Below are 23,947 nucleotides of genomic sequence, written 5' to 3' on the forward strand. Positions count from 1 at the left end.
AGTGAGGGGAACAGTCCCTCCTACACAGGCTGCCATGAGGTCACGTAAGAAGACACAAGTCCAATTCCAAGCACGTAGTAGGCTTCAGTAAACATCAGTCTCTCCACAGTACAACTTTGCTAGAAAAGGCTCTCATATGGCAGCATTACTTTGTCATTAAGAAGAGAGATTGGTGAGTCCAAAGGTTTAAGTACGTTTTAAATTTTGATATATACATTGCCAAACTGCTCTTCAAAAATATTGAATGTTTTTACTTCCATCCAGAGTACATAGAGTACATATTTCTCCATTCCCTTGTCAATGTGGAGATTGACATTTTTTCATCTTTGCCAGTCTGCTAGGCACCATGTGATGGTTTATGCTTGATTTAATGTACAACTCTGGTGATTACTGAGGTTGGCCTCTTTTCTTGTTTACTGGCCATTTGTGAGTCTTCTAACGTGTTTGTGCGCTTTACCAAGTTTTCTATAACAGTGTTTGTATCTTTCTTCTTAATTTGAAAGAGTTCTTGGTGTAGCATGAATATTAATCGTATACTTTTCTCTTGTTTAATATTTGCCTTTCAATCTCAGTCATGTTTTATTTTGTTTTGTTTTTCAGAGGGCAAAAAATTCGGGACTTTCTTTAGTCCTATCCGTTCGTCTTTTCCTTTATGGTTTTGGGGTTTCTCATCAGGCCCAGAGACGCCTTCCCTACCGACAGATTTGTTTTACAGGAAGGTGGTTCTGGCAGCTAGTGTGGAAGTCGGATTGGGACGAGGGAGGTGGAGGAGCCTGTTGCTGTGGTCGAGGGGAGAGGGGAGGAGGGCCTACACCAAAGCAGAGAAGAGGCCTTGCACGGAGGGGTGGGTCGACCTTGGCCAGGGGGAGGGAGGAGTCCTGGCTTCTCACCCGAGCAATTGAGTAGATGGTACCATTTGGTGAAATGAGACCAGACCTGGGGAAAGGTGTTTCAGGTGTTGACTGCACTGCTTGTGTCTGGCAGAGACATCCAGGACGCAGCTAGACGTAAGGAGGTGGGGCTCCGGGAAGCCATCTTGGCCTGAGGTACTGTCGTGGGACTCCTCGGGGTAGAGTTGGAAACCAGGGATAGGGAAAGGGTGATGTCATTGATTTCCATGGATGAATCTCTTCCTGGTTTTGCTCAAAGAGGCTCTGGTATCGGAGGTCCCAGGAAGGCATTCTAAAACAATAACGCACAGTGTAGATACATCCAAATAGCACTGATGGCTTTTATTGCAGATGTGTCATTACAAGGATAATCTGAGAATATATTAAAAAAAAAAACCGTCCCTTTTATATACACAAAACATGCTACATGGAACACTTTGTGAGACTGCTGAGGTAATAGGCACACAGCCAGATGCGGACAGTACCGAACGTTCCAACATCTCGCCCACCCCGACTCACGTGCCCTCTAGGAGGGTCTCATCTTCTTGTTCATCCCTTGCTCCCTGCTTGGCAAGAGTCCCGGTAGTACCGAGCCTGATGCTCCGTGGCTAACAGGACTAAGAAAGCCGCCGCGCTGTTATGCGCTGACCCAGGGCTCCGTGACCCCTGGTTATTCAGTAACTCACGACAAGTGGCTAGTTCTCATTTTTGTGGCGCTTGATCTCCGGGGAAGTGTAGTTTGGAGACGAGATGTGGACACTAGTCGGCCTGAGAGCATGGGACCTTTGGTATGTAGCCATTTGGGGCCCCCAACGATTGGATGATGACTTCTCTTCAATCGAATATCTGCTGGCAAGGTAGGTTATTATTTCTGTGAAGGTTAAAATGACAGGTAGGCTAAACTGTGACTGGAAAATACGAGACTGCAAATACCATTATCCTTGTGGCCAACAGTTAGCTTTTGGACCTGACTTTCCCTTTCCTGACCACGTGGAGTCCATGCTTTCCTACTCAGAGGCTAAGGAATCTTGCCTGGAAAGAAAGCACAGGGGGACAGGAGAGGTGAGGAGTAAGTAGGCAAGGAATAGAGAAGAGCAGAAAAGGTGCCTGGAACACAAGTGGCCGGGGACTGGGGCACGGAAGGCACTTAATTGAATGGCATTGAATGCATGGATAGGTGGGTGGTGAAAAGTCCTGAGAATGAGGAGAAGTATAGAAATAAAGAGGGACGGGGGTTTTGAAATTGGGTTAGGTGCCAAGGGGGATCTTAAGCAAGGGAGTTGAGAACCCCTATGTGAGAGAATAGTACTGTAGACAGTCCTGGAGGAATCCAGGCCTGTGGACGCCAAGGATTGTTCTTTGAATGAGAGCTACACAGTCTGTGATCTGCCCTTAGACTCAAGTAATACAACATGAATGAAATGCTCTTCTCCTAAGAGCAGAGCTGTTGTTAACAGCCTCAGCATCTGAGAATTGAATATACATGTATTTAGGTATATAAGGCAAACCTATATATGTATCTAGATATACGCCACGTGTATATATCTAAATGCATATATACATGGTATACACATAAGTGCACAAGGTCGGCTCACACACGTGTATATTATGAAGGTGTTTTGCAGTTGTGTTTTTATTGCTGGGGCTTAATTTATTTAAGGAAAGACTTGTCTGCCGTCCTGTCCTGTCTGGAAACACGAGGGGCTGTCCGATGTGGAGAAGAGTAGTAGCAGCAGAGAATACCGCTTGGATTCAGTTGTATTATCTGCCGCAGTGACTTGGGAAATCAGAGTCTAGCGTCGCAGTCCTCCCAGTCCTGAGGTGAACTGGAAGGAGGCGCTCTCTGTGCTGGGCCAGCACAGCCGGGCAGGCTCCCGGCGGCCACGAGGGGCCAGGAGGGGGGCCAGCCTAGTGGAAGGTGTTGGGGTTCGGCCGGATCATCATCACCACCTTCTTGAGCGAGTAGGAGCCTCCTCGGAACTCAGCCCAGTAGACTCCGTCCTGGTAGCGGCTCCGGTAGTGGCCCCCGCGGTACCAGACCCCGTTGAGGTTGGAGTGGGCACAGGCGTTATACCACCAGCCGCCCTTCTGGTAGTGGGCACAGTTGCCTACAGGAGAGAAAGAGCGAGAAGGTCTCAGGGAGGAGGTTCTACCCGCGTCCACCGTCTGCTCAGGGGGCTTCCGAGGGACCCCCTGTGGGGGCATTTGGACCGAGGGTGCCTGAGAGAGGGGACGGGGCCTCAGACCTGCCTGCTGACTAACGAGCTCTGTGATCTTGGGCAGGCATCTTAACCTTGTTGAGCCACTGAATTCTCACGGTAAAATAAGGATGAGCGCGCTGCCCCTGCACCGTACGGGACCCGTGTGGGAACCGAAGGAGGCCGCGGATGAGCCCAGCGCTCGCTGCAGAGCAAGCACCAGGGAGGAAAACAGAAATGACCTGAGGTGGGCGGGTAGAAGGCCAGTTTTTCTTAGGAATGTTTTTTAAGAGCTGAAACTATTAGATCAAGAGTCTTTATAGAATGACAAAGGAAGTGTTTAAGATGAAATGTTTCTCTATTCCTCCCAAGCCTGTATTCCAGCCAAAAACAATTTTTTTTTTTCACAAAAGCAAGATATTTTCATAAAGTTTCTGGCATTATCATATCATGCTGGATTTTGCTGCCAAGGACAAGCAGTTCGGAACAACAGTAAAAGTGTGGGCAAGGTACGAGCGGGCGTGCGGGGGCATTGCCCTTCCCAGGAGGGAGGGGGAAGACATTGTCAGGCCCAGGGAGAGACCCCACTCAGGGGAAGGGCTGCCCAGTCAAGTCTGTGGGTTTGGGGGCCCGATGGGGGGGCAGCTCTGCTCCAGGAGGGGCCTTGGGGCAAGGTGAGGAGAGAGCAGGCCGGCTGAGGCAGAAAGCCGAGAGGAGACTCAGCCCCAGGCACCCCCCCAGAGCCCCAGCAGCCCAGGTTTTCCCAGAGTTTTTCTCTGGCCCCTCGGGCCATGACCCGAGGCCACGAGGTCCAAGCAGCAGCATCGGATTTGGAGGGCAGAACCCTCGGCACGCCACAGCCAGCCTCCCGTCAGCCAGTGGACGCCCCTCCTGAGCTTGGCCCGCATGCCTCCAGGGACAGGGAGCTCACTGGCTCACATCCACTGACCCTGCTGCTGGGCAGGCCTGACAGCTGGGGTCGCAGAACAGTCTGCTCCCTGCTCCCCATAACGGCCCTCGAGAAATGCTGTAACCAGCCTCTCTGTCCCCAGAGTCTGACAGTTCTGATGAGGGTCATCTTCCTGCCCTGCTCTTCCGGAAGCCTCGGCAGCCCCGGCCTCAGACGACACACTGCCTCCTCGGGGCCCCTGCAGCAGGGTCAGTTCTGCACCAGGGAGTAGGTAGAGGTGTCGGTGTTTCCCCCAGTGTGGTGAGAACAGTCTGCTGCTGTAGGGACCTGGAGTGGGTATCCCTCCTCAGGATGCAGGCAGCCGGGCTTGCCAAGGAAGTGCAGGTGGTTCCTGGGACAGTCCTCAAAGGGGAGGCTGTGGCCTTTAGACTGGGACCTATCGGGGAGCTGGGGCAGGAGGGGGCTGGGTTTGCCCATGAGAACAGCCTTGGCCTGGAGGCAGGCTTGGCTCCCCAGGGACCAACCAGCGAGGGCCCAGGAATTGAGGTGTGGAGCCTTGAGATGAATGTGGGGGGTTGATGTCTGGACTCAGGGTTGGACTGTGTGCGTTTCTTACAGTTTTTTGTTTTTTGCCTTTGTTTTTTTGTTTAATAAAGACCTGGACTTGAGGCATGTGATCTTGGACAGGTCGTTTCATCTCTCCTACCTGGTTTCCTCTCATAGCTTCCCACAGCACTGCATTGACAGTACACACTAGAGACTGCACCCACTCAGAGCCTGACTCCGCCAAGTCCCAGTCAAAGCACTTCACGCACATTCTCACCTTCTCACCACCCCGCTACGTAGGTATGTCCTTATTTCCAGATGTGGAAACGGGCCCAGAGAGATTGAACAGGTGCCCAAAGGCACAGGCATGTAGGAGGTGGGGCAGCATTGTTAGCCAGGGTGTAACATGGGGACATGTCGCCGTGACACCCAGTGCCTCAGGCAGGGAGTGATGCAGTGCACAGCCCAGTACAATGTCCAGCTTGGCCCAGAGTGGCCCTCGGATATGTAATTTGTGCACCTCTTTACCTTCCCCTTTTTGTAAATGCCATGCTGACCCAGCCTTGCGAAGGGGATGTGGGTAGAGGGCAAAGGAGTGGGCCTTCAGGGGATGGGAGCGGGGTTGGGCAGCTGGGCCCTGGGATCTTCCCGTTCTCAGGCCTGGGAGTCAGAGGCTCGGCTTTGACTGACCTCTTTCCCCTGCCCTGCACCTGGGTGTGACTCCACTGGTCCTACCTGTGTAGACATCATGGTCTCTGTCCAGGGTGGTGAACTGCTTGCCATTGTGCCAGGTAAAGGAGTCACCGGCGTTGCCATGGTAGCGCCCCAGCCGCAGCTTATAATACTCGCTCTCAGGCTCCAGGCGGAAGCTGGCATATTCTGCAAAGACCTTGCGGCCAGACCAGTCTTCCATGGTCACCAGCAGTTTGTAGTTGCCTTGGTTCGTCAGCCAGTAAATGTTCTCCAGACCCAGCCAGTACTCGCCATCGATGTTCCCAAACCCTTGCTGGGGAAAACGTGGGCAAGCATTAGTGAGGAATATGTAGTGTGCTCAGCCAGCAGGGCCCGGCTGTCAGCTGCTCAGCGCCAGACAGAGAGGCCTGGACACAGGCAGACCAGAAGGCAGGCCTGCATTTAATTCCCCACCCCCGCCACCTGGCTGTCACTTGATGAGTCACTTTGCCTGTCTGAGCCTCAGACACTCAAGACTATTTAGCGAGTGCCTGTTTCACGCTAGGCATCGTGTGAACGTGGGAGACGCTATGTTACCTTCCCTGCAGGGTTGCTGTAAGGACACACTTAATATGGTAAATTAAGGGCCTAGCACACAGTAGGCATGCAACATGAGTTCCCTGGACAATTCCCTTACCTTCTCTGAGCTTCTGTTCCCTTCTCCGGGAAGGGGCTGTGTGTGAGGGTCCCATGTAAACTAATGCACAGGTGTGAGCTGTGACAAAGGCATGCCACATCCACCTGGGCACCCTCCTAGGTCTAGAATCCAGTGGATTTGTTATAGTTTTTCCACGTATTTTTGGGTGTCATCAGCCGAGTTGTGGCCACTTGAAGTCTTGAAAAATAGGTGGGTTCATTAATGATAATAATAGCTAGTATTTAGTGAGTACTTACGGTATATTGGCCCTGTCGGCAGAACCTTCCGTAGGTCATTTTATTAACCCTCATGCCAACTCTGTGAACTAGGTACTATCATTATCCTCCCTAGAGTGGGTGGACTGAGGCCTGGGGAGGCCCAGGGTCCCAGAGTGCGTGAGGGTGAGCCAGGATTTGAACTAAGAACCCAGACTTAACCACTGCACCTACTGCTCTGGGGAAGAGAATGTGGAAAGGAGGCGGAAGGAGTTAGGGTGTCTTCAGGAACCTCTCAACTAGGAGGCAGAGGAGAAAACAAAGGCACAGGCTGGTCAGGAGGTGGGTTGGAGGGCAAGCAGGGACAGGACCGGTGCGTGGCAAAGCCACGTGTGGGTGTCGTGGTCCAGGGAGTTTGTCGGCTCTGCAGGTGTCAGAGGCCTAGGCGGTATTCACTGCTCTCCCCCTTCCTGTCTGTGCCACCTTTTCATCTGTAAACTGGGTGCAGACCAGTCTCTCCCTCCTGGGGTTGATGTGAGAGCAAAGGAGGTAATGAACGGAAGCACCCAGCGCTGCGCCTGGCGTGTGGCAGGTGTCAGGGAACTCAGCTGCCCTCGCGTCCTCGGTACCACTTCTTTGTTCAGAGGAGTGAGACAGGTGTGGGGTGGAGCCCTTGCAGCCTTTCCTCCTACAAGGAAGAGCATTCAACTTCCCAGGAATTGGGAGCCCAGAGGATGAGCCCTGGAATTAGAACCCAAGTATTCCCACAGTTCCCCAAAACGGGCTATGTGGGAGATTTTCCCGGGGCTTGGGAGCCTTGGGACTTGCCCCTTCTGGGCTGTGAGGACAGGTCTTCCCCTTGAGAGCCCCAGCTGGGACCAAGGTGCTCCCCACACCTGGCTGGGGTGAGGGGCTACTGCACCCCAGCATTTCGAAATTCCCACCCCATTCGTGGGGCTTTTGTGGTCTGAACCCCTGTCTCTGTCCTGCCACAGTTGCCAGTGGGGCAGCGAAGGAGCGGCTGGTCCCCCCCACCCTGGTGGGTTTGCAGAAACGGCCCTGTCAGTGTCCTCCTCCCTTGGGCCACACAGGCCCTGGCGGGCAGCAGGTGCCTCCTTCCGAGGGCCCTGGCACTCAGGTGGGCAGTCCTCACCTTGTACGTCTCCCAGTTTCGGAAGAAGTTGACCGAGCCGTCCAGGCGCCTCTGGATGACGGTCCAGCCCCCGGGGTCATGTCTCTGGTCGCACCACACCTGCATGAGGCGGTTGGTGTTCTCTGGCTTCACCAGGTAGATGGAGCTGGTGTCATGGCCATCCTCCAGGGCCTGCAGGCAGTCTCTCCACGGGCCTGGGGACACAGGTGTGCGGCCGTCACAGCCCTCCCTGCTGCCTGGCCGCCGAGCCACGTCCTCCCCTCCCCTCACCCCTGGCTGCGACCCCCGCGGCACGGCCTCGGGCAGGACTCCGGCTGGAAGCCACAGACCTGCAGGGTGAGGGGCCTGATTTGGGTAGCCCAGGGCTAGGGGTCTGGGCGCACTTTCACCCCTGTCTCCCCCATGGTGTGATTTGGCCGAGCTTCCTTACCTCTCCAAGCCCTCGGTTTCCCCAGTTTGTAGAAGGGAGATCATGTTTACCTCATTGGGGCTGTAAGGATTGCTTGGATCATTTGTGTGCAGTTCCTGGAGTGATTTTTTCTTTTAAGTTGGTTATATTGGCAAAAAGAGATGTGAGCCTGCTGAGAGACAGCAGCGTCCGTCAGCACGGAGCGGGCACCGCCCGGTCAGTGAGCGGGGCTCGCTGCCCCTCCCAGCACGGCTGACTCCACGCCCGCCTTCCCAGCGACGGTGCTCCGTGACAGTCGCAGCAGTTTTTAGTAAGTGAACTTCCATGGGGGTCACAGGGGCCCAAGCAATACCCAGAATCTGTAGCCAGAGGTTTCGGGATATTTCTGGGATTCAGATGCTGGCCTCCAAAGACCTTTTGGGGGGACCAGGTTTCTGTTCAGCTCCATCTGTATTTTCCAAAGGAGGCTCACCGAGGGCCAGGTGCTCAGAGCCCGTGTTTCGAGGTCCATGAGCTTAAAGGATGGTGTCTAGGGCAATTTTCCAAAGGAGGCTCACCGAGGGCCAGGTGCTCAGAGCCCGTGTTTCGAGGTCCATGAGTCTAGGGCACCTTCCAATCCATGGCTCTCTTTTGAAACTGAGACGAGATGGGTTCTGTGATCTGTGACTGCCCCGAGCTTGGGCAGCCCAGTCAGAAGGGATGGGTGTCACTACTGTAGGTCTCTCAACACCCCTCCCCCACTTCCCGTGGTGGTTTCCTGTGTTTGGACATTGGTCACGTCAGCAAGAGGGTACAAACCTGAGTCACCAAGGGCCAAATAAGCTGGCTTCTTCTTTATTGATCTGAGAAAACTTCCGAAGTTTTTCAAGACCTAGCCATTGAACTGTGTATTTTACAATAAATAAAATCACCACACATAGCTTCAGCTTCTCTTCAAAACAATCCTAAACTGAGAATGGTTAAGACCAAACGTCCTAAGAAAATTCCATCTTATTCTATTAATGTGTATGTTTATTCAAGAACTGTTTATTGAGTCCCAGCCCCAGCAGGTCCTGTGCCGGGCAGTGGAAGCCTAGGGCAGGCGGGGGCCGCTCCCGTGCCCATTGAGGGGGGAGCTGACTTCACCAGCTTTCTCTCAGCCGGAGCTCCTGTGGAATCCTGTCCTTCCTGTGCGTGGGGGAGGGTGGAAAGGGCAGGCATCAGGGACGGGTGCATTTAGCTTTTCCTGTGTAGATCAGACTTCTCCCATTCCTCCCTAGCTGTGATTGGGCTGGATTAGTCCACATCTGCTGGTTAAACAGGACAGGTTTGGGTTTGGTCTTGGTTGGACACCTCAAGTGGGCTTTTCCTGCGGCTTCACAGATGGGTGTGAGCATCCCCACCTGGAACCTGACGGCAGGGCAGGGGCTGGCTTGCTCACGCCTCTGTCCCCAGTGCTCAACAGCACCGAGAAGGAAGGTGGGCGTGGGTGCTCACCGCTGACAGCTAACTGGGGCTCCCCCTTCATCCTCCAGCCATTTACCTGCTGGCCAGCCCTCCTTCCCCCAAGGGATGGCCAGGGCCCCAAGCACCCGCCCCGTAGCAGATGTGGCACAAGCAGCTGCTTCCTTCTTTGCCTTGTGCCTCTTCCGTCCTGGGAAGGGGAGGCCAGACCTCCAGAAAGAACATTCATGAAGGAGAGAAAGATTTTGGTTGTGTTCAGCCCGTGGCCCCGGGGACCAAAGCAGAGAATGGGAGTCTGTCTCCGGCAGCTGGAGCAGAGCACAGAGCGGGCGTGGGAGGCCTCCCAGCTCGATACCAAGTCAGAAGCACAGGAGAGGCCGTTCGATGCGGAAGCTGGTGACAGAAGGTCCGGCAGAAGCCTGCAGAATAACACCTAACTGAAAACGAGCAGCCAGGCCTCTTCCTGCAGAGCCGCCGCGGGGCTCCATGGATTCTCAGGCTGAAAGGCCGGCTTTGAAGGCGGCGCCGCATGGGGAGAAGCTTCGAGGACGCCAGGAGGGTAGCCGGTCAGCCTTGCGGCTCCCAGCCTACGCTACCTGTGTGGGTTCTCTGAGTGGTTCCAGCTTTACCTTTGACATTTCTACAGAGGGCTGTTTTTAAAAGGCAAGTGTTTTTAAATGTTTTTGAGCCAACCAATCCCCTTAAGAGTTTTGGGGAAGAAGCTCCAGACCCTCTATCTAGAAAGATGCACAGACACACAATTTTGCTTATAATCAGAAGGTAAATGGACTTCCAAACCCCAGATTATGAAACCCTGGCTCTGAGAGGGGCTTGACTGGAACGGTAGTAACAATAAAATATTTCCACTAGCCAACATGTGCTGGGCGTTTACTACGTGCCCCATCCATGCATTTATACCCGAGATCTTCCTGACACACCTGCCAGGTAGCTAGTAGTCTCCCCACTCTACAGATGAGGAAACTGGAGCGTGGGGACACTCCCTCCCGGTAGGGGCAGGTGCAGTATCTGAACCCAGTGGTCATCCAGAGCCCAAACTCGAAAGCCCTCATCCTTTTCCTCAACCAGAGTGGACTCCAGGGTAAGGGGCCCAGGCTGACTTCTCTCTGTGTCCCTACAACTAGTCTTAATCATTGCCGGTCAGCCAGGTTAAGAAAAATAAGAATTTATACTTCTTCTCTGTCAAGGTGTTATGCCTTTTTAAATCTTTGATTTGTTTTTCTTCTATGCTTACCTTTTGGTGTCCTTTGCCCATTTTACAACGATTTCGACTTTTTTTTTTTTTTTTTTTTTGCGGTACGCAGGCCTCTCACTGTTGTGACCTCTCCCGTTGCGGAGCACAGGCTCCGGACGCACAGGCTCAGCGGCCATGGCTCACGGGCCCAGCCGCTCTGCGGCATGTGGGATCTTCCCAGACCGGGGCACGAACCCGTGTCCCCTGCATCGGCAGGCGGACTCTCAATCATTGCGCCACCAGGGAAGCCCGATTTCGACTATTTTACAGCTATTTTAGTGTTTCTTATGATGGAGAATCTTTCCTTTCCTTTTTTAAAAAGGCAAATCTAGCAATTCTTTCCTTGAAGGCTTTTTAGGTATGACAAGCTTTCTAGAATCATGGAGTAAGTGCAAAATAGTGTAGACGTGTTTAGTATTTTCTGCTGTTACTAAAAAAAAATCTCCATACGTCTCCTACATCCTGCACTTCACATGACACTGAGGACTTTCCATCAAGAATGTTTCCAGACAGTTATCTCTCAGATACCCCTGCAGAGCTCTGGATCTCCGGCATTCAAACATGTTCCCTTTTCTTATTAAAGGCACTAGTGGCAAAGGTCAGAAAATTAAATGATGGGTGAAAATTAGTCAGAAAAATACTTGGCGTTGAAAAGTTGGCAGCAGTGAAATGATAAAGCAGCAGAAAACGGCAGCAGTAAGATTATCATGCGGCTCCATTAAAACGGCTGAGTCAAAACATCCTCCTCTGATGAGAAATCTACACCTGTTATGTATACACAATGTCATTGTTGGGGGGTCGGCCGAGGTGTCAGACATTGACTCAGGAATCTGTGCAGGAAGCGTTTGTGTGCTGGGGACAGGACCCCAAACTTGGAGTCAGGAGCCCTTAGCTCAAAGCTTGGTGGCCGCATCTCCTCACAGTGTGACTTTGGGCAGGTCCTTACTAAGCCTCCATCTCTTCTGTAAACAGACGGAAAGAACCCTACCTGTTCTGAGGGTCTCCCGAACACAGCACCCCTCACGAGGCCGACCAGGGCAGGTGCCAGAGAGGGTTCTTTTTTTCTTTCCTTTGATAGGTGAAAGCTGGTAGTTTTGAAGCTGTCCACTCCCCGCCATCCCCTAGCCCCAAACAAGCGACTGTATTTGCTTTCGGATTTCCAAGACTAAGTATAAGATTATTTACTGATGGATGTTTTCCATAAAGGCATATTGTGAAAGTCAGAACTTCAGCGGAGAGGGCCACAAAGACTAATGGGAATGAAGAATGGAAACCTTTTGTTTTGTCAATGAAGCTGCATCTTCAGTGTGCGGTGGGCAGGGCTCTCCTTGGAGCAGCGCGGAGTACCCGGCAGTGTTTCACTTGGCGCTCCTTCTGAAAGGGCAGCCCTGCCCGGAGCACCAGGCCAGCACTAACTCAGCGGCATCAAGGCTGTGAGTGCAGGGAGCGCCCCGACCTCGTCGGCGGAGCTGCAGCTAGAACGTTCCACATGAAGGAAAGCGCAGCTGCCGAGGCCAAGCCGAGTCTGTGTGGTTCCCTAGAGAAGCAGCACAGGGTGTGGAAGGCACACAGGCCCTGCAGTCAGGAGGCCTCGGGGAGAAGGGACATTGGCAGTGGGAACACAGAGTCTACAGGTCTTGGGCCCCCAGACCCCAATGTCTGGTGAGCGTTGGAGGCAATCGGGTTTGGGGGCCTAAGTCCCCTCCCTGCTCCCTCCCTCCTCACTGGGGTTCCTGACAGAGGGATCAGGCACACAGGGCTCCTTGCCTCCCGGGAAGCCAAGGGCCACTTACTGCTGGATGCTCCGGGGCTCAATACCCGCAGTGTAGGGCCTTCTGGTAAAGCCGAGTTGGAGCCCGCAGCCAGCCCAGACCTACGGGTAACTTCCTAGTTCCAGTGTCCTCCCTGTGGGTCTGAGGCAGACCACCTTCAGCCTGACTCGCCCACCCAGGCCCCAGTGGAGAAATGGGCTCCCCAACTGCATCCATTTTCAATGCAGTCACCCCTCCACTAGGGAAGTGCGGCCCCATGAATATCTGACCAGGCCGATTGGCCGGGGCCAGGAGCTGAGAAGTGGGTAGACATCGGGCCTGTGTGGGCCAGAGTGATGCCTCTTCTCCCTGCCGCGCCTGAGCCAGGGGGAGAGGGGCAGAGTCCTTCCCAGCCGTCAGATGGGCTAGACCACGCAGCTGGCCAGCAGCCTGACAGGCCTCCCTACCCGCTAAGCCCAAGCCTCCAGACTCGACCACCTGAGGCCACACAGAGGACCCTGTGGCCTGCGGGAGAGGTTCTGGGGTGTTTTAGTCCGTACGTGGGCACTGCGGAGAGGCTTCTGTGATGTCATCAGGAAGTGCTGCTCTTATGTGAGAACCGTGTGCTGCTTCCTATTATTCTCATGGATGGTCTGCCTCCAACAAGTCTTTTGGCCACTCCCTGAACCAGTTTTCCAACAGGAGAAATGACTAGTTGTGATGAAATTGGATTTTCTGACCCAAATGAATAATCTGAGCACCAGGGTACATGTCCACTGCTTAGGTGTGAGTCCTGCTTAGGCGTGAGTCCCACCCCGGCCAGCACGAGGACCTGCCAGGCGTCCCGGGTGAGGCAGGAGAGCCGAAACCCAGTGCGGGGGGCGAGGAACAGACACGTGTGCTGCTCGAGTCTCGTGTGTCCAGACGGCTGGGGCAATCATATTTTGGTTGTGAACATGTATATTCTACGTCACTCACCACTGTTCAGTGAACCAGAGCACAAAACAGTAACCTAACACAGGAACAGACGGTGCATTCCCAAAGCCATCTCAGTCAAGTTCCTGCAGCGCCCCAGCGGTGACATTCTAAGTATCGTTTCTGGTCCTTCTGGGGAAAGAGTCCAGACGCTCATGCCTGCTGTTCAGGCCCTTTAGGTCCTCGGAAAACGAGCACACTGCCTGGGGCTGACAAGCTTTTCAGGAGTTCCTGAAAAGTATTTGAGGCCTAAAAAAATTTGTTAGCTATAAAATAGGAAAAGAAAACTGCAAAGTCACAATTTGTAAGTATGTAATTAAATTTCTACAACGTGTAACATTGTGTCGAATTCATCAATTGTTAAATTTAGTCTTCATAAAAAATGTTATTACTTTTGAAAACAATTTGTAGGTTACATTTTTCTCACTTCACAAGAATTCCTGAACATGCCTGATGTTTGCCGAGAAACCAGAGCCAACCATAAATTAATTGTGCTGCACTTGGCCAGGTAATTTCAAACACAAACTTATTAAAAGTCCTTTCAAAAATTTTACAGTAAAAGTTATATTAGATGTGCGAGGTGGGTGTATTTCAACGCACTTGGTACATCCTGAGGCATCCCCAAATAAGAGCCCCTTGGGCCCATGAAGAGCTTGAAGGGATCCTGTTTCTGCCTGTTTGACCTCAGGATGAACAGATATTTCAGTATTGCTTCCCAGAGAACACTTTCAAAAGCGCTGTGCCCACTCCTAGGTTTCCACCAGTACCCTTGGGCAGGGGGAGAGACAGAGACTTTAAAGCGATTTTAAAAAGAAAAGAGGTCAGACTGGGAGGGGCTCTGGGGGGGCTCCCTGGGTGCAGAGGTGAGCAGTTCCCTAGGGCTCCCTGGACTGGTGGGGTGAAGCCCTGGGCTCCCCGGTCGCAGTGATGGGACTGAGTGGAGCTGTTCTGCGGGCACATCGTGGAGGAGCTCATCAGACCCATGACTGCGCCCCGCAGATCGCGGATGGGGGGGTCGTTCCTATGGTTGGCCAACCCGTTCGCCCTTCCCAGGAAAGGGAATCAGCTTATGGGCTCGTTCTGAGAGAACCTGTGTTGGCTTTCATTGATCACCTCTTACTTTTCCAAATGCTCACACATCCCTCTTCATAGTCTTTGCTATAATTTCACTGGGGTTTGACCATATGCCAACTGGTATGCAACTTCTAGTATGTCATCCTTTTTCTGAACACAGGACATTTGCCCAGCACCAGGCCTGATCGTCATGATTTCTTGATGATAGTGGCAGTGGTTGTGAGAGCACATCTGCCTGCACTCAGCCCTCCTCGTCCCCCCCTCCAGGAAGCCTGCCCCAACCCCAGAAGAGCTACTCAATCCTTCTCAGGGTTCCCATAGTACCTTACATATCTATCTTCACTGGAGTATGGTAAGAGTGCTGACTGCCTCAGATCTAGAGCCTTTCACATGCCAGGTGCTTTACACAATTTTATTTCAGCCTCACAAGCCCCTGCTCAGAGCGATCACACGACTGGGAAGCAGAGGACGTGGGGTTAGAACTGGCTCTGCCTCCCACGCCCTGGTTCTTGCCACTGTACTGTGCTGTGGCTGTCACGTGTATTGGGATTGTGGGGGTCTGTCTCGCCACCAGACCGTGGGCTTCTCCGGGGCAGAAGCCTTCTCGGGGCAGTGACCATGTGTTGACCCTCCCAGTCTAGTGCCGAGAGTCACCTGGCGCCTCCCGCGCCTTCCTCCGTCTCCCGTCTTCTCACCACCGTGAGCTGCGTTCCCTTTATCATCTTCATTCTGTTCTTTCTAGTTTGAGAATCAATAATAATAAATCCATCTGGAAACAGGGATCCCGACAACAAAGGATAATTAGCATCCAGACCAAACCTTGAGAAAGGAAACCTGTTATCTGGGGAAGCCTGGACAGTCTGTAGTAGAAAGCCTGCACGTTATGCCCGGGGTAGGCCCACGTGATTGGATTTTCCGTTCTTTTCGATGGCACTCTAACACACTGCCTAAGATATCTTAATTTCAACATTTGGAATTTTTTTTTAAACTGTTATATTTGTCATTTAAGCTTAAAACTTTCCTAGTGAAATTTCTCTCTGTATGGATAGCAATTTTAACTTAAATTATTCAAAAAATCCATTAAGGGAAAATCACTTATTCATTTGAAGAAATGACATAAAAGCACTCCAGGCCCTGCAGCTCCACTGGCTCACCTCGAGATGCAGGGCCAGGATCCAGCATGCTCTTCGTCCAGAGTCCTCTCAGGGGCAGCTGAAGTGCTGCAGAGGTGGAAGGGGCTGTCTCGGTGTTCCCGGGGCAGTCTCTCTGGCCCCCCTCCCTCCTTGCTGCCGACTGAGATCACTGAGAAGTGGGCTGTGTTACTTTTACGATAGTACATGACGCACTGCGCTCGACAAACCTGGCCAACCTTGTCTTAGACACTGTAGTACGATGCTCACTTAATGCTGCTTTCTTTATCATTTTTTCTGGGGGAGTATCTCAGGGTTATGATATAGTTCACAGCCTCAGTTCACCACAGCAGTCCATTCGTGTGACTAGTGAGCTGGCCACAGAGGCCTGAGCTCCAGGATTTTCTAGATTACGTTTCATTTTGCCAAATGCCAAACTGTTGGGATTTCCAGGCCGCAGGATGCCAGCTCACCACTTGTAACGATAACAAGCCGGTGGTTTATCTCGCGGGGCTGTAAATAGCCTGAGCATTTAGCCGAATGTCCTCCCTGCAAAGTGCCTGAGTAATAGAGGGAGAGCTTGCCATCACACTCCACTCCAAAGTTCCCCAGGAGGAGAGAAGAGAAAGCAAAGCTAGGAGGAAGATGACCTAACTCGAGCTCAAGTGGCTTTTGTTTATGAAGAAGCTAGCAAAGAATGCTCTCTGAAATATCACTTGATTATGTAGTTTGTAATGAATTTGGGCGTCTTATTTTGTTCAACAATAACATTCTAGAAACATGACAGCATAGCACAGTGAAAACAGCACAGGCTCTGGAGCCAAGAGAGCCAGATTGGGTTTTCCCTGCAGGCCCTGTGACCGTAAAGGCCGAGTGCTTGGTGGCTGTAGTCACCCTCACCGTCCTCACAGCGCCCTTCTCCAACCCTCCGCCGGGCCTCAGGCGCATGTGGGACCAGCAGCGCTCACCTGGACAGACCATCGCTGGACCTCCAGAAGGAATGGAAGCCACGCGTGATCTATCTCGTTCTCTATTTTAGACCACAGTCTAATGTACATACTCCCTACCTCATAATGGGAAATAAAATATAAGGGGAGAAATCCAACTAGGAAAACAATCTTCTTAAAGTTGCCTGTGCCTCCCTGGCCGTGGACCATCTGTTGTGAGGGATGGGTGGTTTCTGTGTGTTATCTTTGAAGCAGCGTGGTTGACACCTAATGTGGCCCCAAGAGCAGATCATAGCTACTGATTTTTATATATTTAGGGTTAACATATTTAAAGAAATCAGGACTTCAGACTTAGCTATACATTAAAATGCTGAGTAGAAGTAATTCCAGACAATTTGTCCAGATTTGATACAAATGAAATATCAGATTTCTCGGGAGCTTCAGTTGGGTCCATTTACTGGAAGTCAGGTGCATGTTACGTTTTCTGTGGGAGAGCTCTGTTGTTTTAGAAACTCCGTAGTATGAGGCTAACTTAATTCTATTTTCTTTATCTTATTTTCACAGTAATGATGTCTTTGCTCTCAGAACCGTAAGAGTTCTAATAACAAACCTAACAAATCTACCAGATCTTTTACAAGGAGCTGCCTGGAACCTGGTACATGAATAGTGATGGAGAGTCAGGTCCCAGGCAGCTGGCACCTGGGGTCAAGTCAAGCATTTGTAGAGTGATTTTCACACCAGTTGCCCCCTAGCCTTTCCATGGGAATGTGTAGTATCCCAGAGTGGCTAAGACACCCTTGGGTTTGAGCCTTGGCTGAGCCACTTACTTGCTGTGTAATCTTGGCTAAGTTACTTAACCTCTCTGAACCTTAATATCCTGGAAGTTACAAGTCCAGGGACCAGTGTTGGCTCTGTCACTGACAGACTCTGGGACAAGAAGGCTATGCCAGGGGATCCGAGAGGCCTCTAACAAGCTCTAATATTTTATGATTTTATGGCCCCCTCTTTATCCACTGAGAAAACAAACTGAGCTGCTTATGTTTTTCTCAGGAGAGAAAACGGCTAGAAATGTCTGCTCCTTTTGGTTTTTAAAGGTTCATTTCAGACAAGGCCTCACTGTGGCAGCTGGTGGTCACACTGCCGTTTCTTCTCTGGTCAGTCCCTAGGATGGCGCCGTGGCAGGAGGGCTGGCATGTGCATGGCGGTGCCTGGGCTGCGCTGAGGAGTAGTGTCCTGGGCCTCCCAGAGCCTCCTAGGGAGCAGGCTCTAGCCGAGGCTCCATGCTGTCCTCTCCTTGGCCTCTTAGAAAGTGACCCCTGCAGCCTTCCTCTTTAGCAGACCTGACCGACGTGCATGCACAGGGCACACAGGTGGAGGAGGAGGTCGGGGATGTGTAAGCGTGAGGAAGAGTGGAGAGGAGGAGCGAGGGCGGCAGCCACGGGACACCCCCGGGGGAGACGGCCACAGGCAGGGCCGTTTGGCCCAGGCCTTATCACAAGCATCACCCTAATGGAAATGCCCTTAGGTCTGGCCAGACCTGAGAGAGACGGGACAAAACCCAAGCGAGACGCCAGGGAAGCCGGGAGCTGCCTGGGCCTCTGTCACTCAGGCTCTCAGAGGCCTGGGCCTGGCCTGGGGCCAGCCTGTTACTGTCTGGCTGGGGACAAGCTGGTGAGCGCAGCTTCAGATAAGGGGCCATGGCTCCCTCAGTCCCCTGGGGAAGGGCGTGCTGCGGGCTGAGTGGCCCGGACAATGAGGAAAAGAGTAGGTGGCTCTGAGGTTGCGGGATGAAAGATTTAGGAGCTGCCAAGGCTTGAGTGCAGAGGTGTTTAATTGCAGAAGTGTCTCTGGCTGAGTGATGTCCCCAGAGCAAAGAATCTGTTGGGCCAGAGCACAGAGGAAGGTTTTGTCTTCCAAGACCAGAACCTGCCCCCTAAGTTCTCAGAACAGGCCTGATAAGAGCTCTCTGCCGATTGGCTGAGAGAGACCATCTGCCTTTTCCTCCTGGCCTGGTCCAGCACCAGGAAAGGGCAGGGCCTCCCAGCCTCTCTCCAGGCTCTGCAGCCAGGTGCTCAGTGCCAGGCAGGGAATGCCTCGTGTGGGAGTGCAGTGGTCAGATGAGTCACAAGGAATCAGTTACTGACAATCAGTACCAACATTTGGGAAGGCTTTGCTTAAAGGAAAAAAAAAAAAAAAAAAGGTAAATTATAGTGCATTCAGATTACCTCCTTAATAAAATCACTGCCATTCCCTCCATGCAGGTGTGCTTCCTTAAGTGGGAGAGAAAGGGGTTGGTTGCACACAGGAGCCTTGGAATGCACACAGTCCAGGCTGAATTATGCACGTGAAGAAGCAGGAGAGCCAAACTACTTGAGGTGCCAGGATTAGGGCCATGCCCCTGGGTCTTTGCACGGACTCATCTCCACTGGGGACCCACTAGTAACTCAATTGCCCAACTCCCAAGTCCCCCTGGTAAACTCTTACAGATCCTTCACTCTTACGTCCCCACCTCCGTCCAACTTGTCCCTTCTACTGCAGGCAGACTCAGTCATGCCACCTTAACAGATGTAGTGCCTGTAGGCGGGCACTTAGCACCCCGCGGTGTTACCATAGTGACTGCACAGCCCATGATTTTCACTGCATTCCTGATTTCAGGTACTTTGTTATGTTGGTCCCATAAGTTCTCACACCATTCTGGAAATTTTGGCTTTGACAGGTGCTCTCTCTCAGAGAAATCCTTTGTCAGACCTGATGTGCTGATTTTAGGGTCTAGAACTGGTGGGCACTGGATAGGTCCCAATGCATTGAAGCATCTGCCATCTCCCCCGGACTAAGTTCCTGGAGGTTAGGACTGTCGTTTTCACAAGCCCCCAAGTCCAGCACTGTGATTGGCGAAGAGTAGGGGCTCAGCTATGGTGGGCTGCCCCACATGATGTACATCTCATGCCTGATTGCATTGAGTTTCCACGGCAACCCTGTGATGGTATGACTCTTCTCCCCATTTTATAGAGGAGAAAATTAAGGCTCAGAAGAGCTAAATAACTTTCTTATGAGCGAACAGCTAATAAGAGGTAGAGCCTGGGTGCAGACTTAGGTCTTCATTCCTACACTATGTATCCACCAGCTTAGTTCAAGCTCAGGAATGTCCTGGAATTGTTGAGTCAGAAACCAGAGATGCTTAAGCAAGAGGAGATCTATTGCCTAACTACTGAGGTCAGCCTGCCTCATGTCAGAATTATATCATTCAGCTGAGCCTTCATTTGGTGCCATGGGCACGTTTTACCCTCTGGGTGTTCTCTCAGGATGTATTAGCACCCTCTGCCCTCTCTTTTGGAACTCCCGGTTTAAAATAGACACGTGTACAGATGAACCAGTCATCAGCTGTAGAATGCCAGAGCTAAAAATGGTCTGTTTTTAAAATTTCAATCTCCTGTTTCAAGATGAAGAGACCAAGACCAAAGGAAACTCATAGCTACCATGTATTGAAACTTACCATGGGCCCAGAACTGTGCTAGCCACATGTTGTGCAGTATTTCATTTAATCCTCAGGTAGGCACTATTTTAATCCATCCTCCATTGATAGGTGGGGAAACTGAGGCTCTGAGGAGAAAAGTGACTGCCTAATGTCCCAGAGCTAATCAGTGGGGGAATCAGAATTGGAACCCAGGTCAGTCTGCTCCAGAGCACAAGTCCTCAACCTGCACACCCAGCAGAGGGCTTGGCTGCGAGGAAAGACGCTCTGCCCTGCACCTGGCTACCCCCACAGACCTGCAAACAGCGCCGCCCCCGTCTTTTGCGTGGGCCACCCTCGTGCACTCAGGTTCAGCCTTCTCTGGAATTAGCAAGAAACTGCTCTTTCCAGTACTGGTGGTTATTTTCAGAAGTGTGAAAGCAATGTAAAACAGGATATTTTCAGTAAAAATATCTCCCTGCTTATATAACGAAGTGGTACAAATATCACTGACTTGAAGCAGATACGTGGTTACTTTTTTGCAAAGACGAACGTAGTCCTCATATGACAGCCCATCTGTAAGGCACACAAGGTCCTGGATGAATGAGAGACTGAGCTTCAGGGGGCTGGGCTCATGCTCCCCCCGCAGTGAGGATTCCCAGAGTCCTCGAGCACAGAGGAGTCAGCCCCAGCTTTAAAGTGAAAAGGCCTGAATTCAGACCCAGCCTGAGGATGCTAAGCCTGTGAGCAAGTCACTCATCCTCTCAGTTAACCTTCCATAAGGAGCTGCAGGGCTTAATGATGTAATAATATACATGAAAGCGCCCGGCGCCGGTATCTGGGTCAAGCTTCAAAACCTACCAGCAGCCCCATTCCTCCCCCATGATGATATTTTGAGAATTGCCATATTTATTTAAGATGAAGCATGTATTTAAGGGTGTATGGAATCATCACTGAAAATTCTAGACGCAGCAGACGCTAGGAAATGTGTGGGCTTTAGAAAGTACTCCTTCCTCCCCTGCAGCCCCTCCCTACAATGTGTTCATCATACTTCTGCTGTGATAACACTTTCTTTTCCTCTGGTCTGTTGTTTCTTCCGTGAGCATTTACCAAATGCCAGTTCTGTGCCAGGCACAGTACGAGAGCTTGCAGGAGAGACATCCTACCTGCCAACCCAGAGCACCTCTCGCAGAGCCCAGAAGACTCGGGCCTGGGTTTTTTCCTACCAGAAGCCAGAAAACACTTGTTGTCTTCTGAGATTCCCCTGCTTCCTGGTTCTACCTTGGAGCATCCATCTGAGGAATGTGGTCCCCCTCTCACCCCACCGGCTCCTGCGGCTTGGCCCAAGGGACCGCTGGGGGAGTGCGCAAGCCTTGGGCCCGGCTTCAGCTTGCCGCGGCTCTTCCCCCGCTTGCGGTCACAGCCAAGGGAAGCCTGGCGCCCGGCTCTGGGGCCCAGATGTTGCAGGTTCCCGGAAGGACTTACCCGACGGCTTGTCTGTGGAGGATGGGAGGCTGGTGAGGGCGGGCATGGTTGGCAGGGGGGGCGGCAGCACCTTCAGGTTCTGGTCGCTCTGGATCTCGTTGGTGGAGATCTGGTTGATGATGCGGTTGTAGGGGGGCGGCTGGTAGACGCGGGGCGGGGCGGCGGGCGGCGGCTGGGGCACGGGCCGGGCGGCGGGCACCCGCTGGCAGTGCTCCTCCAGCTGCGCGATGACCTCTGACTGGTTGTGGGCCAGCGTGGCCAGGTGCTGGTACTTGTGCTCCAGGTCCTTGTACTTGCTGGCCAGCTGCAGCATGTCAGCCGTCTGGTTGAGGATCCTGTTCTCCAGCTGGGAGAGCTCGAGCGCATTGTCCCGCTTGCGGATGATCTCGTGCAGGAGCTGCATGTAGAGCTGCGTGACCCGCGAGTTCATGTTGCGGCTTTCCTTGCGCAGCAGCTTCACCTCGCTCACGATGCCGCCGTCCACCTCCACCAGCTGCTGCAGCGTCTCGATCTGCCGCTTCTGCTTGAGCAGCTCGTTGTTGAGCAGCTCCAGCTCCTGCTTGTGCACCCGGTTCTCCAGGAGCACCTCGGGCTCCTTGGAGTTGACGCAGATGGCGCCCGTGACCCGCTGCTGGGGAACGATGAAGGTGTAGGTGCACTTGTCCGAGGACTCGCCGGCCCGCTTGTACCTGTTCAGGTAGATGAACTCGCTGGGCGAGCCCTCCTCTGTGCCCTCAAAGCCCTCCTTCTGGCCCACGGCCGCTCCCAGGGCGGCCAGCAGTCCCAGCCACCAGCACGTCACGCACAGCGGCCTCATGGTCCTTGCAAAGTGGGGGTTCTTCTTTGAGAGCAGAGACTACGAAACCCTGAAAGTAAACAGAAGGGGAGACTCAGTAAGGGTCCTGTCACTGCCAGCGGCCTGTGCCATAAATGAGCTCAGCCTTCTTATCAGGCAGATGTTTCCAGAAACGCAGCTTCAGGAGGCAGCCCTTCCGGGAGCCACAGAAGGAGACAGGCAGGCCCGGCAGAGGTAGGAAGGACACAGGAGGGGACCGGGCATCTGAAGGCAGCAGGCCGAGGCTCTGCCGCTGCTGGAGCCTGAGAACCACACGAGGGCAGCTGGGAGCTGGGGAGGGGAGGCAGAGGAAGGGTTGTCCCATCTCCCTCCTCCTCTGCCTCACACTCCTCAGACCATTTAGCCTCCCCCTGGACGTGCCCTTTGTAACACCCATCACAGTTGAGATGAATCTGAATTCTGTGTGATCTCTTCATGGATCTACGCTCCGTAAAGGCCGGCGCTGTGTCTGTTTCCATCCCGTATCCCCAGGATGCTGCGCTAAGCAAGCTGTCTGCAATATTTGTTAAGTGAATGATTTGCTAGACATAGTATGGATGTGTTCAGTTTGTAATGGACAGTGTCAATGGAAGGATGTGTCTAGTCACGTGGCTTTGGTCTGTGTGTTAGCCAAGCTACAGAGCCCAAACAGGAGCAAACAACTCTTCTAAATCCAGATATTTCCAGCAGCCAGTAACTGCACGGTCCCCATCACTGCAACACGATTAAGCCAGGTGGGAGCAGAAAACAGACTTGTGTCTCCGGATTTGTTTCAGTTCTATCCTTAGACCACTTGTTCCTTCCCCAGATATCCATTGAACATCTGTGGTTTGCCAGACGGTGTGCTGGCCGCTGGAGATGCAGCTGCAAACAGGACAGGGCCAGCCCCTGCCCTCACGGGGCTTACCCATCATTACACAGCCCCTAAGTGCCGTGAGGCAGAAGTAGTGTATGCAGTGGAAGGGTAGAACAGGGAACTGACCTAACCGGAGGGGTCAGGAAAGCTTCTCTGAGAAAGTGACCTTTATGCTGACCCTGGAGTGTTGAGTAGGAGTGAGCCAGGCCAAGAGGGAGGGGACAGGCGTGCATAGATCGCGCCTCTCGCCTACTCAAGGACGCGGCTCCAGCAGCTCTCCCTCAGCTCTCCGGCATGGTCACATCTTTTCTACAGTCATGCTGTTGTTGCTTTCAACTTAAAGAAAATCCTCTCTTGACCTCACGTCCCTTCTCCAGCTACTGTTCCATTTCTGTGCTCCCCTTTTTAGCAAAACCCTCTGAAGGGTTGCCCACACCCACTGTTTCCAGAAAGTCCCTCTCCTCCTGTTCTCTCTTGAGCCCGTTCCCATCAGGCCTGGCCCCGTGCCCTCCGTTCCGAGTGTCCTAGACAGGATCACCAGGGGCCTCACTTTGCCAGACCAAGTGGCCAGTTCCTGGTCCTCACTGATACTTTGCCTCTCAGCACCGGGGGACATGGCAGATCACTCCCTCCTTGGACTTCCTTCCCCAAACACCACCCTTTCTTCCTGTCTCACTGGCTACTCCTCAGTCTCCTTTGCTGGTTCATCCCCAACCCTGTCCTGGGCGGGGAGCGGGTGGGCAGAGCTCAGTCCTCAGACGTCTTCTGTACCTTGGTGATCTCATCCAGTCTAGCCTGGGCCTCACCCTGAGTCCAGACTCATGTATCCAACTGCCTCTCTGACATTTCTGCTCAACTACTACTGACGCCACCGCTACCGCGCATCTCAACCGTAACTCATCCGGAGGTGAACTCCTGGGGTTCCCCACGTCTCCATCCCAGCCTGTTCATCCCGGTTTTTCCTGCGTTAGCAAATGGCAACTCTGTTCTTCTGACTGCTCAGGCCAACAGGCTTGGAGTCATCCTCGACTCCTTTCTTCCCGTCATGCCCCACATCT

General features: G+C 52.7%; 1 protein-coding gene across 1 annotated transcript; it reads right to left on the reverse strand.

The window, feature by feature from the left end:
• Positions 1–1,064: 1,064 nt before the first annotated feature.
• On the reverse strand, positions 1,065–22,077 carry ANGPTL2 (angiopoietin like 2). Its single transcript, XM_028493510.2, has 4 exons — positions 21,199–22,077; positions 7,282–7,475; positions 5,280–5,550; positions 1,065–2,998 (listed from the first exon to the last, which is right to left on the reverse strand). The coding sequence occupies exons 1-4, from the start codon at positions 22,013–22,015 to the stop codon at positions 2,799–2,801; spliced, it is 1,482 nt and encodes a 493-aa protein (XP_028349311.1). The 5' UTR covers positions 22,016–22,077; the 3' UTR covers positions 1,065–2,798.
• Positions 22,078–23,947: the final 1,870 nt, after the last annotated feature.

This window comes from Physeter macrocephalus, chromosome 9, assembly GCF_002837175.3.
Source record: "Physeter macrocephalus isolate SW-GA chromosome 9, ASM283717v5, whole genome shotgun sequence".
Classification (NCBI taxonomy): Eukaryota; Metazoa; Chordata; class Mammalia; order Artiodactyla; family Physeteridae; genus Physeter; species Physeter macrocephalus.

Excerpts from the sequence above, each read along its gene's own strand:
- ANGPTL2 (XM_028493510.2), bottom strand. The coding sequence starts at position 22,015 with ATGAGGCCGCTGTGCGTGACGTGCTGGTGGCTGGGACTGCTGGCCGCC. Across the intron at positions 7,476-21,198 it reads CTCCACAGACAAGCCGTCGG|GCCCGTGGAGAGACTGCCTG; the intron begins GTAAGTCCTTCC and ends CTGTGTCCCCAG. Across the intron at positions 5,551-7,281 it reads GAAACTGGGAGACGTACAAG|CAAGGGTTTGGGAACATCGA; the intron begins GTGAGGACTGCC and ends CGTTTTCCCCAG.